Source organism: Beta vulgaris, chromosome 1, assembly GCF_026745355.1.
Source record: "Beta vulgaris subsp. vulgaris cultivar EL10 chromosome 1, EL10.2, whole genome shotgun sequence".
In the NCBI taxonomy this organism is placed as follows: domain Eukaryota; kingdom Viridiplantae; phylum Streptophyta; class Magnoliopsida; order Caryophyllales; family Amaranthaceae; genus Beta; species Beta vulgaris.
The window spans coordinates 48583705-48599923 of NC_079202.1; the positions used below are offsets into that span (position 1 = coordinate 48583705).

General features: G+C 33.4%; 1 protein-coding gene across 1 annotated transcript; it reads left to right on the plus strand.

The window, feature by feature from the left end:
- Window positions 1-3974: 3974 nt before the first annotated feature.
- On the plus strand, window positions 3975-5640 carry LOC104891634 (RING-H2 finger protein ATL54). The gene has a single exon (XM_010677351.4). It carries the CDS (start codon window positions 4187-4189, stop codon window positions 5459-5461), a length of 1275 nt encoding a protein of 424 aa, XP_010675653.2. The 5' UTR covers window positions 3975-4186; the 3' UTR covers window positions 5462-5640.
- Window positions 5641-16219: the final 10579 nt, after the last annotated feature.

Sequence of the window (16219 nt, forward strand, 5' to 3'; positions counted from 1 at the left end):
GTCAAGTTTTCGTTAGTCATTAGGGTTAATTAATCCTAATTAACTCCTCTAATCCTAATCCCAAAACTAACCCTAACCCCCTAACACCTAACCCCCACCTTAAACCCTAACCCTAATCACCCAACCACCCCTTCCTCGACCCCCCGTAGCCCACCCACCCTTGTAGCCACCCTTTTCCCTTCTCTCATCTGGCTGCTTCCTCTTCGTGAACCACCACATCACCACCTTCACTGTCTCCTCGCTTGTTGCCGCCGTGAAATAGCAGCACAACAACACATCACCCTATTCGTGCTCCTTCCTTCACGTGTGTTTTTGTTTTGGCTGAGAAGAGAGCAACAACCGCTAAGGTGGGGGAGGGGAATTCAACGGGATTCGAACGGGGGGGGGACTTTGACGGAAATCGACGGGGGTGGGAGGGAGTTCGACAAAGATCGATAAGGTGGGGGAGGGGGCTGCGGGGGTGGTGGGAGGGTAGGGGAGCGGTGGTGGAAGGGTGGAGGAGGGATGGTGTACTGGTAGTTAGGGTTTAGGTTAGAATTTAGGGTTAAGGTTAAGGGTAGGTGTTAGGATTAGGGTTAGAATTAGGGTTTAATTATGATTTAAAATAATTAATTAGGGTTAATGACTAACGAAAACTTGACACCGTTAGTCATTAAGGATATTTCATGCATTTTGTAGAAATAGAAAGGGTACCTCGTGCATTTTTTTTTAAACAAGGGGTACCCCATGAATTTTGAAAAACCACAGGGGTACCTGGTGAAAAATCCCTAAAATCAAATATATTATAAAGCAATATTCCTTTAAGTTTTAGATTTTTTTTACAGTTTTTTCACCAAATGTCCCCGAATTTTCACGAAATTCACCGGGTATCTCTGCACTTTTGAAAATACACGAGCTACCTCCTAAGTTTCAACATAATACACCCAAATACCCTTAGTGACTAACGGTGTTACCCGTCGTTAGTCTTAACCCTAATTAACCTAATTAAACCCTAATTTCTAACCCTACCCTAACCCTAACCCCAAACCCTAAACCTTAACCATCCCTTACCCTCCCACCAGCCCCCTCCCGCCACCTCTTCCCCCACCGTCCTAGCAGCCCCCTCCCCCACCCCAACCACCCCTCTCCCACGATCGTCCAGCAGCCCCCGACCCTACGCAGCCCCTACCTGTCCCCACCTCCATGCAGCACCCCTCCCACTATCCCTGTCAATTTTCGCACCCTCCCCCCAATCCTAGTCGATTTCGGCACCCAAACCCCCACCCTCGTCGATGAACAACCCAGAAACGCACGCGTGAACAGAAATCGGCTAGTGTGGGGGGAGAGTGCCAAAATCGAGTGGGGTTGGGGGGAGAGTGCGAAAATCAACGAGTGTTGCGGGGAGTGGGGAAAACGTCGGGGCTTTTGGGGTGGGGGAGGGGCAAGGACTGCGGGGAGATAAGGGAGGGGGGCTGTTGGGCGATGGTGGGAGGGGGGACTGCTGGGCGATGGTGGGAGGGGGGGCTGCTGGGAGGGTGGGGGAGGGGGTGGTGGGAGAGGGTTAGGGTTTAAGGTTAGATTTAGGATTAGAGTTAGGATTATGAGTTAATTAGGGTTTAAAATAAAAAATTTAGGGTTAATGACTAACGGCGACTAACGCCATTAGTCACTAAAGGTATTTGGGTATATTATGTTGAACTGAGGTGTACCTCGTGTATTTTCAAAAGTGCGGAGGTACCCGGTGAATTTCGTGAAAACTCGGGGGGATTTGGTAAAAAAAACCGTTTTTTTTGTTGCAATACTAATCTTGTATGAAGATAAAACAATGTTCGTGAGTTATGGCTTTCTTTATTTTTTCTTTTTCTTCTTATCTACGTTTTTGTGTTTTTTTTTTGGAAAAATGTTTTTCTATTGAAAATCTTAATTTTTGTTCAAAGATTCTAGTTAAAAAGATGTCATTAAATGTTTGAAATGTCCCACAAGTGCTCTCTAAGTGTCCATAATATAAGATTACAAGATATGTCATTTGTTAATCTAATATATATTGGGACCTATTCAACTTGGGTCTGTGTTGAACATATAATGGACATGAAATACTATATTCACATAAAGTATGCATACAACCTACTAACTATGGACTATTATATTAGTCAGGAGTGGAAAAATGAAAATTATGATTGTGGATGATTAACATTTCAACGAAGAAAAGGTTTCTACATTATGATGTGAAAGAAGTCCTGATTTACAATAACATGATGTGCAAAAGCTTCTGCCCTTTCTCAACCATTAATAATTTACTCCCTCTGTTCCCATAATATAGTGCTCACTTCTCATTTTTCACAAGAATTAAGGAAAATGGAAGGAGTTTTAGGATTTCATAAAAATATATATTTAAGTAAATGTTTATTGGGTATTTTTATCTTGGAACTAGTTTTTTTTTGTTCTTTTTCCTTTAAAATAAAATGAAAGAGCAATAAATATTCCTTGAAATGGTGTAAAACAATAAATAGGGAGCACAAATTTTAAAAGAAAGTAGGGGCATTTTGGAAAGTTTTATGTAGAAATGAAGGATAATTTAGTCCAAACAAATTGATAAAAAATAAATAGGCATAACATTTTGAGACACCCAAAAAGAAATGCAAGCACTATATTATACTCCCTCCGTCCCATAATATAGTGCTTGTTTCTTTTTTACACGATCTTCAAGACGTAACTTTGACCTTTAATATCTTCAATTTCGTATTAATAAAAAATATAAAAAGTTGATATTATGAAACTACACATTGAGACGAATCTAACAAGATCCCACATGAATATGTTTTTTTATATATATAAATGAGAATATTCGGTCAAAGATTTTTAAAGTTTGACCAACCAAAAATGAAATAGACACTATATTATGGGACGAAGGGAGTAGAACGGATGAAGTAGTAATTATTCAGAACTTTCCTAGAGTCCAAGCATAAACGATGAAACATGGAATGTAGGCATGTACTATTAGAGGTGCAGGCCATCTGGCATCTGGCCATAGTGAGAAGTAACTACACACTATATACTCTTCTCTTGGCTTCTTTTCCTTCCATATTTTTTTTTTTTTTGAGGAGATAACTCTTGCCTCTCTAGGTGTGCTCTTGCCGTATGTCTGACGCAGCATGCAGGCGAGTCTACCATGATTAGGCCAAACATGGCCAACACTACCTAAAAGATATAGATACTTCCTTGGTCTCGATCTATTTGGCATAATATTTTTTTTGGCTTTAAGAGTTGAGACTAACACCAATCCACTTATAAGTTCTTTTTGCAACAACTTATAAAAAACATTGGTAACAAATAAATTGGAATAATAATAAGGGGAGTCACATCGATCTAAAATAATAGTATATGCTCGTATGAATTTTGGCTTATTGTAGTAAAATTTATAAATCTATAAGATAAACTCCAATTTTTAATTACTAGATACATCACTCAACAATACGTAGTTTTGAATGATGAGAGATATCATAAGACGATTTATATTTTGTCCTTTTTTCTTTTCTTTTTAACTTATCTATCTAAAAAAAATTATGACAACATTATCATATTAATATGAACACGAGTAAGAAGAATGATTTAACTATCATGTCTGAAAATTATTCCATATATCTTGTCTAGTTGTCTATTATAATTCTAAAAACTATAGGCCATGGAACTGTCTATCAATTAAAACAAAGGGAGTATAATTTAATAACATTGAAAATTTCAAGTTTATATATATTTGAATTGTTACAAAAAAAAAAGCAATTGAAATATTCTAGTCATATGTTTAAAATATATTTTATAGTAATGTTACAAAAAATAACAATCATCATTGGCTTAGCTTCTTTAGAAAGTGAGACGTGGAGTTAAATATAAGATATAAAGTGTAAGATAAATGTTACTTGATAAAACTATTAATTGAGAATGAAGGAGTTGAAAAAGAATATTTAAAAGACTCAAATACACAAGCACGTCAAAATATAGTGTCTTACCACACCTAAAACTTGAAAGAGAAATGCAACCATCTAAATGTAAACAACAACAAACAACGTGTTCAACAAATTTCTCTTTACTTGATCTCCTTTCCCTCAGGACAAGGCTTAGACTAAACTAGGAACCACTTATCCTTTCTCATTTCCAAAAATCCAACCTATTATTTCTCCTCTTTTACCTCCTAAATGGTCTCTTAATTATGGCCATTAGTGTTAGAAAACTGTTACATTATTATCATCTAACTTCCACTACTACAAATTATACTAATACTCTCCCTTGCACTGATTTTTGTGATCCCTCATGTGGTGGTGATTTCGATGAATGTTACACTTTTCCGGCTGAACCCGACCCTCTACCGCCTCTTCCACCACCGCTACAACCGCCACCGATCGTGGCAACTCCGTCGTCTACCACCACTACCACCACCACCACCCATGATTCTCTCCACTTATCACCCCTTTTGATTGTAATAATCATTGTTTTAGCTAGTGCATTTCTTTTGGTCTCATACTATGCTATTGTCATTAAGTATTGTACCTTCTGGACCCGCTTAATAAGAAGGTCTAACTCAGATCACTTAGTTCAACCTCATAATAATAATCATCATCATCCTGATCATGATAGGATTAATCACATGGTCAATAATCCACATGATCATAATAATCCTGTGATTGATCACCCCATTTGGTTAATCTCAACCGTTGGATTGCATCAATCTGTGATCAATTCGATCACGGTCATTCGATACAAGAAGGAGGATGGGTTGATTGACGGTACAGATTGTTCTGTTTGTCTTAGTGAGTTTCAACATGGTGAAAGTCTTAGACTTTTGCCTAAATGTAAGCATGCTTTTCATATTGATTGTATTGATACTTGGCTTAGGTCACATACCAACTGCCCAATGTGTAGAGCAGATATTGTTGTTAACTCCGGTAGGCCGTCTATGGCGTCCAACGAGCCGAGTTTCGGTCATTCGAGGCGGGCTGAGTTCACCCCGATGCTTGATTCGGATTCAAGTGATGTTGAATTAGGTGGTAGCCAAACAGGGAATAATAATAATAATAATAATAATAATAGTAGTAGTAGTAATAATCATAATAATAATAATAATAATGTTAGCTTGGTGGTTGAAAACAGGGGAGATATAGGAGATTTTGAGGTGGTTGTTGATATTGATCAAAGTAAAATGGAAAATGATATTAATGATGTAGCATTACTTGTAAGGAGGTCTTATTCTATGGATTATAGAAATTCTAGACCTCCATATTTGCAACAAAACTCGAATTCGAACTCGAACTCCAACTCCAACTCAAACTCAAACTCGAACTCGAGCTCGGTTCCATTGATTGGTAGTTCTTCTTCAAGACCATTACCACCAAGGATTAGAGTTATGAAAAGATCATATTCATGGAGTGAAAGGGTATTTTGGTCAGCAAGGAATCAGAATGATCGCAGTTCAGATATCTCACCTTGAGAGATTTATTAGATGAAATCTATATTTATGATTTTAGGCCCCCCAAAATGGGTGGACCAATTTTTTTTTTTTAATCTTTTTTCCCAGAAAAGAGAAAGTTGAGAAGTGGTAAATGTACATATTTGTATAGAAATTAACCTTGTTCAGATGAGATTATATACACCAAAATTCGGCTTTAATGTTGTGTATACCTTTGTTTTTGTACATATATATGGCTGCCTTATTTTTCAGCTGGAATTTAAATTGTTTGTTGTTCTTGGAATCTTAATTATGAACAACGGTAATCACTTTTGGTGTTATGATCATGAAGCAATTAATTAGCAATTTTCTAACTTAATCATTTGTACGGCTGATTCTTTTTTTTCAACGTTTTAGAAATTATAGAGTTTCTTTCCTGGTGAAAATCTTTGAAGTCAGAGAGATTATCATAAAATGCATGAGTACACTATATTCATACAAAAAAAAAAAAACAGATGGGAGATGGCAAATATTTTTCATTCCATTTTATAATATTTCCAATTTCCATTAAGACTTTTCTTTTTGGAGGAGAAGGATCTACATTTATTTGTTTAATTGTTCATACTAATTTCTAGTCAATTAGGATCATTTTAGAAACACTCTCTATAAGTAAGACTATAACTGAGGTTATTTTAGAATAATCAATAGAAGTGATTATTATGGGAAGATCAATCATAATTATGATTATTCTTGTAAATTTTCATATACTAATCTGAATATTTTAAGATATTTCATTTTCTTATCCCTTAAGGTAGTTGAAATGAATTACGGAAAAAACTGAAATAACTAAATAGTAATCAAATACAATCAGTGAGAGCAGGGGGAAAAAACGCGGTCGCGGGAACGGCCGCATTGTCGCGGAAACGATTTGTAACGGGGAAAAAGAACGTTTCGTGGCCGATGTGGCGTGAATTTTTTTAAAAAAATTCACATTAAAATGTTTTAACCTTATTTGCATTATTGTTTAAGTTTATGAAGCATTACTACACCATAATATAATCAAATCTATTAGAATATCATGTTTCATCAACTATATAATTAAATCGTAAAAAAAAAATTGGCCAATATTTGAAAAGAACGAATGCAACGGGGATAAAAGCGTTCTAACGCGGCGATTTCGTGTTACGGAACGGACAAAGTGGCGATAAGTATGTGAATTTAATTAAGGCATTCCATACCGGGATTTCGCGGAACGGCAAATCCAAAATCCGTTACAAAACGACCGTTCTGTAACGGAACGAGAGAGTTTTAATTCCTTGAGAGACCCAAAATTTTAGTTCCAAAATTTCAGTTATATGTTGAGAGTTTGAGACTAGTAATTTGGGTACAATATTGATAATTAACAAAATGATTTAAATTTTATAATAGCTTAATGGACAATAGATAAGGTTATTTATTACCGTTATTTAATGTACGTTCCTAATTGACTACTGTCAATAGAATAACACTTTTGTCAATTGTATCATTGTATCTCGATTGTTGAATACCTACATGGCCACATTATGTTATGGATCAAACAATTGTTGTTAATATACTATATTATAGCTTAAGTTGCAGCTGTGAAGTCTCAACCAACTCCAACTACCAAATTAGTCTAAAGTTCTAAACGTGTTAGAATGAACTAGCTTTGTTATCCTTTCGTCTTATCTTCCACTAATAGTATTAGTGAGCTCAAAGCCTCAAAGTCTCGAAACCTCAAACGCATACGGTACTAGTGGACGGTATGCTCAAAGGTGTTTCTGTTAGAGGGAAATTTTGTTATAATGAATATTTATGACGAGAGACAAATCACAATTTCACAAGTTCGTTTGGTGTGATGCAACACTCCACAAGCCAGAGTGCTCATAGTCGGGGAAGTCATACTAGAGAAAATTGTCACAAGCGAGAAAGAAGTCTCAATAAAACTTAAGAGAAGAGGTAACCAATATTAATCTGGCCCGATGAAAATTAACGAGTTATGCACATGATATTTTGGTCAGTGATTCGAGCACGACCTAACCCATTTTCCTAGCAAAAAGGAGGGGCCATGGACAAACCAAGTGTTGGAGTTAATGCTTGAAAAGCCTTGGCTTCTTTTATTCTTTTGTCCCACATTATTTATGGGAGGGAATGCCTCCTTGTTTTTAAATTCCCTCCCTCCTTCCTATTATTGAGTTGGTACTTGAGATGTTTTGTGGTTGGATGTCGTGTTTGGTTTGGGCTTGCTATCACACGCGCACGCCGTCCGGACCGGGCCAGGGCAATGGGTTATGGGCTTTGGGCGAATAAAGTTAACTAAATTTTTGGACCGGGGCTGAGCGCGTGTGTGGCCGTTGGAGATTTGTAACGTTTTGACCGTTACAGGATTAATGGCAATCCCTTAATATCCTCCTATTTACTGTCTTCCGTTTTTTGGCCTGATTCTCTCCTATAAATCAGTGCCTCTGATCAGTTTATGAGACACATAAAATATTCTCTTCTCTTCCGTCTCTCCAAAGTCTATTATGCTAGTGGTGGCAGTCTAGGCTGCTGTGTAAACCTTGGGGAGCTTTCCGGCCAGATCGATTACCACCGTTATCGGACTGTAATTGCTTTCAAGTCAGTGGTCTTCTACCACGGCACAACCTTGAAATCTTTCTACATATTCGTAAGTTAATAAAGTCACAGCATGTCAATTTCGAGTCGAAAATGTCAACCTCAACCTAACATGTTTAGTCAATGGGTTAGAAAATCGGTCAAGTTCCAACCCTAACCCGCTTATTTTGGGTTAGTTCGGGTCGTATTTCGTATTGAGTTAGCTTTCGCAAAGCCTACATAAAGTAGTGACATTAAAATTTACCCTAATGTAAATTAACAAAAAAAATTAAAGAGAAAAATACATTTTTCAATTTAGTTTATTAGAAAAATAACCTGTAACTCATCTTATCAGAAAGACAATAAATTTCATTTATATTGTAATATATAATTGTAATATATATTGTAATGTATAAATTTTTCTATAATATATATATCTAAGAATTGAATATAGAAATATCTTACACGATATTATGATCTTGTAATGTCAATAGTCTAAAATGGGTTTAACCTTAAACAAAAGAACTAAATGGACTTGTTATCTAAGATGATATGATATTGTATTGAGCGAGAATAGTCTAAAATTGGCTTACAACCCGTGCGATGCACTATAATGAAAAATAAATTATCTATAATAATCAGTATTATTATTATTATTGTCCATATAAATGATCAAATGGTACTAAGTTAAAAGCACATACATTGCTTAGTTTAATTTAATCAACTTTAAGTAACATTTTTGAACCTCAAAACAACCCGAATAATCTGATTTAAAAGCGGGGTCAAATCCAAGTCAGGCCAACCTACAATAAATCTTACTTTTGTAATTTTTATAACCTATTTTATGTTTATCTAACTTGTATTAGACCAAACCCTTTTCTTGAATCTTCTAAATTTGATTAAGTTGACATTTGAATTCAAGACTCACTTAATGTATTGAATTATTGCAATGATTAAATTTAAAGTCATGTCATTTTGGGTTGGTTTCGAGTCAACCTGAAACCGAAAAGGTCGGGTTCAAATTCTGATTTTTGACCTTAAATCATAATCAAGTCAGGTTTGAGTTAGGGGTAAGTGACCCGAAATAGAAATCAGGTGAACTTGAAATTAACCCAACTCGAACTGATTGCTACCCTTACACATTATTAATGTAGACAAATAACACGTAAAGATAATTATTGTATACGACTATAATATCTAATAATATACTCTACTGGAGTAATAATTAAGCAATATAAAAAGTTGTGAAAATTATCTATCCTGCAACTCCAAAATAATTTGTCTACATTATAAATCAAAACCCACGACTAAAGGTGTGTTCTCTTCCCTATAAAACAACTAAATTGAACTAAAATGATTGAACTGAATTGATTGCAACTAAACAGAACTGAATTAAACTGAAGTGACTACAACTAAATAAACTGAACTGAATTAAATTAACTTGACTAATAGTAATGATAATAAATAAATTAGGAACTGAACTGAACTAGATTGAATTGATTATAACTAAACTGAACTGATTGAAATTGAACTGAACTGAATTAAACTGGAAATAAGTTGGGAAGAACAGGCCTAAAGTCTCAATTAATATCGATGTTAAAAGCCTTCAATTTTAATGTTGATTCAACTGTCTTTTTTTCTGAGGAATAATATTTGATGCAACTAAAAGTACTCTAAAAGTTGAAAATAAAGACAATGAAGAGCTACGAAAAGAGATTGAAGACCATATGTCAAGGGCTAATCTATCCCCTAGTCACCCTCTGTCTTGTGCCTTCTTCCTCCTTTCCTCTGCCTCCATGGCTCATGGGTATGATTATTGTTGCAAATTTTCAGATCGCCAATCTCTTGCTTTAAACTTATTCTTCCCTCTCGGTTCAAAATCGCCAATTTCTGTCTTCTCTTCTTTTAGTCTAATTTTTCTTATGAACCCAAATATCTCTAACCTTCTCTCTTCAGTTCTCTCAGATCAACTCAACTTTTTACTTGATTTTAGCTCAAAAGATTTAAATAACAAAACCTATTGCATTATCACAATTTTGTGAGTCCGTTTTTTTAAATTCCGTGTTTGGTTTCAATCTTGCTGGTTGCTTTCTCTTTACTCATTATGAGTATATGACATGGAGAAGAGTTTGCTTTCAATTTTTTTTAACAGCAAAACTTATTGCTTTCCCTCTCTTCAATTTTTGCGAGTTCTAGAGGTTTGAAAGAAACTACTATATGTAAATCATTGGCAGATGTTTGAATTTCTCTAATGGTTATAATCAGTTTTATAGGAGGTGGGTGAAATCTTTATAAATGTAAATCATGCATCGATTGATCCTATAACATAATTAGAATTTTATGTTTGACACTCTCCTTAAAAATAATTAGGATTTTATGTTTGACACTCTCCTTAAAAAATTAGGATTTTATTATAGACTATGGGCCTGTTCTCTTCGGCATAAAACAGCTGAACTGAACTGAACTGAACTTATCGGAGCTGAACTGAACTGAACTTATCAGAGCTGAACTGAACTGAACTGAACCGAACTGAACTGAACTGAACTGAACTGAACTGAATTGAATTGAATTGAATTGAATTGAATTGAATTGAATTGAATTGAATTATATTACATTGAAATAAATTGAATGTAATAAATATATAAATAATATTTTAAACAATAATAATATGAATATTAAATAATAATTATAATGATAAGTAATAATAATGAATAATAATAGTAGTATTTTGAATATTTTTAAATGATACTTATAAATAAATAATATTAATAATCATAAATTAATAATAATAATAATTAATGATAATAATGATAATTAATAATAATTATTTTATATTATTTGTATTAATATATTAATACTTGACGATGATATATAATAACAATAATATCTAAGAAGTAAATTAATATTACTATTTTAATAATTAGATTTAATAGTTTAAAAATATTTAGTAATAAAAATAATGATTGGGTCGGACCGCGAAAATTACATCATAAACCGTCTTGACGCGATTTGATTGGTTTATGGGCTAAAAAAAGTGGGGTTTATTTGTGCTTTGACCTAAACCATGTTCCTCCTAATAATAATAGTAATAATTAGTAAAACTATAATAAAAAATATATATAGAAACAACAATAATAATAATACTTAATAGTAATGGTATATAATTAAATAATAATAATAATAGTAATTAGTAAAATAAATTATACCAACATAATAATAATAATATTCAACAAAATGGTTATAAAAGAATAGAGTTGAACCGAACCGAACTGAACCGAACTTATTGGAGCTGAACTGAACTGAACTTATTGGAGCTGAACTGAACTGAACTGAACTTATTAGAGCTGAACTGAACTGAACTGAACTAAACTGAACTGAAAATAAGCTGGGGAGAGCAGGCCCTATGTAGTGATGATTATATTAATTTGCATAGATCAAGTAATTTTAATGGGTAGATTAAATTATAAATTTACCGAATTTAGGGGATTTTAATTGATGCATTAAAAAAATAGCATTTAAAAAATATCTAGATTAAAGCGGCAATTAAAAATAGAATTAAAAATTTACCAAACTTGGCAATGATCATGGAACTGGTTAGGCATGATTTGGTGAGATCTGCACGACAATTATATGGTGAGTTCAATGCCATATCAACCATGTTGCCACTTGTCCAAGAAATAGGCTGTGATGACGTAGCAGAAAATTCATTTGCACTTGACACGTGGACAGAAGAGATGTGTACATGACACGTAGGCAAATTTTTCTAGGTATATATATATATATATATAAGTGAGTTCATATGAGAATGCATACTTATATGAGAAATGAGAATGAATTTTACACGCTATAACTCTTATGAATAAGTGATGTAACTCTAATGAAAAAGTGATGTAACTCCAAAAATAAAATATTTGAAAAAAAAAAATTCAAAAAAAAAACAAATTTTTTTTTTGAATTCAAAATTTTGTAGAGGGATATAACTCTAATGAATAAGTGTTGTAACTCTAAACCAATCGTGTGGTTGAGACTCATTCTCATATCTCATGTAAGGAGTATTCTCATGTGATCTTGCCCATATATATATATGTATGTATGTATGTATATATATATATATATATGGGCAAGATCACATGAGAATACTCCTTACATGAGATATGAGAATGAGTCTCGACCACACGATTGGTTTAGAGTTACAACACTTATTCATTAGAGTTATACCTCCCTAAAAAATTTTGAGCCCAAAAAAAAAAATTTTTTTTGAACTTTTTTTTTCTTCTTATATTCAGTTTTTGGAGTTACATCACTTTTTCATTAGAGTTACATCACTTATTCATAAGAGTTATATCGAATAAATTTCATTCTCATTTCTCATGTAAGTATGCATTCTCATAGGAACTCATTTCTATATATATATATATATATATATATAATATATATATTATATATATATATATATATATATAGGGGAAGGATCCGCTGAAAACCTTTTAGGCTGAAAACTGAAAACAAAGTAACTTTTAACCCCTTTAGGGTAACTTTTAACACTTTTAGGGTAACTTTTATCAGTTTTGGGGTAACTTTATTATATTAAGGATAGTTCTATATATTTCAACGGTAACTTTATTTATTATAAGAGTAACTATTACCACTTTTAAGGTAACTTTTTACCTTGAAATATATGTTAGTGAGAGGGAGGTAACAAATAGCTTTAAAACAGCAACTAATCACAATACTTTGGCAACTAATAACAATACTGCCTATTATATCCAGTATCAAATTACATTATTAGGCATCAAATATTTTTTTCTTCTTCTTGACAGCAAATAAAAGAACAAAATAATCGGAAAAATAAATTTAAAATGGCGAAAATTTCTACCAGGACTGTGTATACGTGCCAAATTTTGACGGTGAGCTCCTTGAAAACATGTGAGACTAAAAATCGCCGAGTTTCCGGTGAGAGCGAGATTTATGAGTGTTTTCTTCTTGAATTTCTTCCTGCAAATTCCGTAAACTTCGTATCGCAAATGCGTTGCTTCTTTTGATCTTTTCAACTTACTGTCAACTCTTCCAATGTCGTCAATGTCAGTCGAATCTGCATTAATAACTCATTACTCAATTTTAACTAATAAAATTCAGCTACCAGAGCTCAAAAGAATAATAATAAAAATAAAATGAAATTTCATTAGCATTTTTACCGATTAATTTATCCGGATGATTGAATCCATTGAACTGAGCTAAATATATGTTAATGAAATTTCACTTTGGCAACTAAAATGAAGATCTCTTCGCAATTTCGATCGAAAATTACTAGATTCAAAAATTCAGTTGAAGATCTGAAAATGATGAACAAAATGAGCTCAAAATTATCATAAAATTAACAATTACTCATCAAATCACATAACTCTCAAACCAGAAAACAGAGAAATTTAAAATTATTCAACCTCAATCAATAATCAAAACAGAGATAGTTCAAAACAATGAAATATGAAAAGTTAAAAAAGAAAAATCGAGAAAGAATACACAGATATCAGAATATAGGAAAAAATCAAGAAGAAGAACCCTAAAATTAGAGGAAATGATGAATTTGATGATGAATTGATGACAAAACTCTGAAAAAGTTCCACAAAAGAAAAGAAGATGATAAAAATCCGAACGAAACATCACCAATTTCATCTACTATTTTTCGCCATTTTAGGAATTGATCTAAGCTCGCAGAGGAGTAAAGAGAGAAGTAGAGATGCAAATCTTTTCTGCCATTGATGGAGGAGAGAGAAAAAAAATGGAAGGGTTAAGCGACTGACATTGACAACTGCCATCTTTTCTGCCATTGATGGACAAATTCACTGGGTTGATCTTTAGAGGAGAGAGAGTGTGGTTGAGTTTGATGAGTGAGAGGGAGTGTTAGAGTGGGAGAGAGGGAATTGAGATATAAACCATACGATCAAAATCAACGCTCCAGATCTTCTGTTTTCAGTTTTCATTTTAATGGGTGTTTCACAAGATCCTATTCCAAAATATATATATAAATAATATATAATATATATAAATAACATATATATATATATACACATATATATATATATATATACATATGTATATATATATATATACATATGTATATATATATATACATTACTACTATTAGTTAAATTACTTACTAAACTTGTCCCACTATAACCATATAAATTATTTACAAAGTAATTCCTAAAGATAAATGAATTTAATTATTAAATAAACTTAAATTTATAATATAGTTAATAAATTAAATAATAAACTGTTTCAAAAACCGGGGTAGTGTTACATATTAACATAGTAAATTCTATCATGTAAATTCTACATATATTCTAAATTTCTTCTATAACACCCCAACTCTTACGGAGTCGAGTTTATCGTCACCAATGCACATCCAGGGCCAACAACTTTTTGGAATGAGTAGCCTACTAAATTCATTTAAAACAATCATGAGGGGTATTATATACACCCCCACTTAGGGGTGTAAGTTCGGTTTTTGGTTTGGTTTAAGGTCAAAACCAAACCAAACCAAAATAAATTCGGTTTTGAAATTTCCAAACCAAATCCAAACCGAATTTCGACTCAATCCAAACCAAAATATGAAATCAAAAACCAAACCAAACCAAACCAAACTGGATTTTTTTTATCTTTCAAAATCCAAACCAAAACAAACCAATTTTTTTTCATATTCCAAAATCCAAACCAAACCGAAATGAAATTAAATCAAACCAAGATAAAAACCAAACTGACTTTAAACCAAATTTTTTGATAATATGTATTTCAAGTGACAATATTTTTGTATTTTCGTAATTAATATTAAAAAAAAGAAACAAAAAAAAATAATAGACAAAATTCGTATGTTAAGTGACAATAATTCGATTTTTTTCTGTTTTTTCGGTTTTCCAAAACCAAAACCAATCCAAACCGAAAAACCGAAAAAATAATTTTTTTGAATCCAAACCAAACCGAATTTCAAAAAAAAAACAAACGAAATTACTAATTCGGTTTGGTTTGGTTTGGTTTTCGGTTTTTAACCAAATAACTTACACCCCTACCCCCACTTGAGAACAACAACACCCTCGTTGCGCCTGAGGACTCCACATATTCGGCATACGGCTTGTAGATCGCCTCTGCCTGGAAACTGGTCGCCTGGAGACTCCAGATATTCGGCATGACGACCTCTAGGTCGCTCCTTATGACAATGCACCCCAACATCCAGGGCCAACAAATGTTCTCAATAACCAAAACAAGTTCTTCCGGCACATTTTGTCCTCACTCATACGCACTTTGAGAAACTTCCCATGAGGTCACCCATCCCTGAGGTCACCCATCCCTGAACTACTCCCAGCCAAGCACGCTTAACTGTGGAGTAACTAAGGAAATGAGCTATCTAAAAGAAAGATGCATCTTATTGGAATGAGTAGCCTACTAAATACTTTTAAAGCAATCATGAGGGGTATTACATCTACTCCATATGAACATAGTAAATTCTATCATGTAAACATAATTATTCTACTATATATATTCAAAATTTTAAGCTAAAAATCTATTAGTAAGAACAATATTAACCATGCTTTTACAAAAGAAAAATATCAAATCATCTAGTTAGGTGCCTAATTTATACGCCTGACCAGCTGGTACAACATCTATTTTAGTCGCTTGACCAGCTGGTCAAATGCCTATTTTAGTCGCTTAACTACTTTTACCGACGAAAAAAACATATATTATTTGCCATGACGCCAGAGTTGGTTTTTCCTGATTGGTCAATGCCGGTCAGTGTAGGTCAACATCGGTAAACACTTTGATTAATGTCGGAAATCTTAAGAGAAAATTAATGAATAAAGAAAGTGTGGTGGGGTTTTGTGTGAAACACATCGAAAACATGTGAGAGTTTAAATAAAGAAAGGGAAAGAGGAAAGGAGGGAATGGGGAAACAAACTCATGTATTAAATGCAACCCATGTATTTTTCTATAAAAATGCAGGGCATTAGTAGAAAATTACAGGACGACATTTAGCGAAACACGATTTATACCATGTGTTTTTAACTTGGGTTGGGATTGTATTGGAATTAACCCAATTTCAAATGCAATTCCATTAAGGGTCTGTTCTCCCCAGCTTATTTTCAGTTCAGTTCAGTTCAGTTCAGTTCAATTCAATTCAGTTCAGTTCAATTC

Bases quoted from the DNA above. Each gene is read 5' to 3' on its own strand.
- LOC104891634 (XM_010677351.4), top strand. From the start codon at position 4,187: ATGGCCATTAGTGTTAGAAAACTGTTACATTATTATCATCTAACTTCC.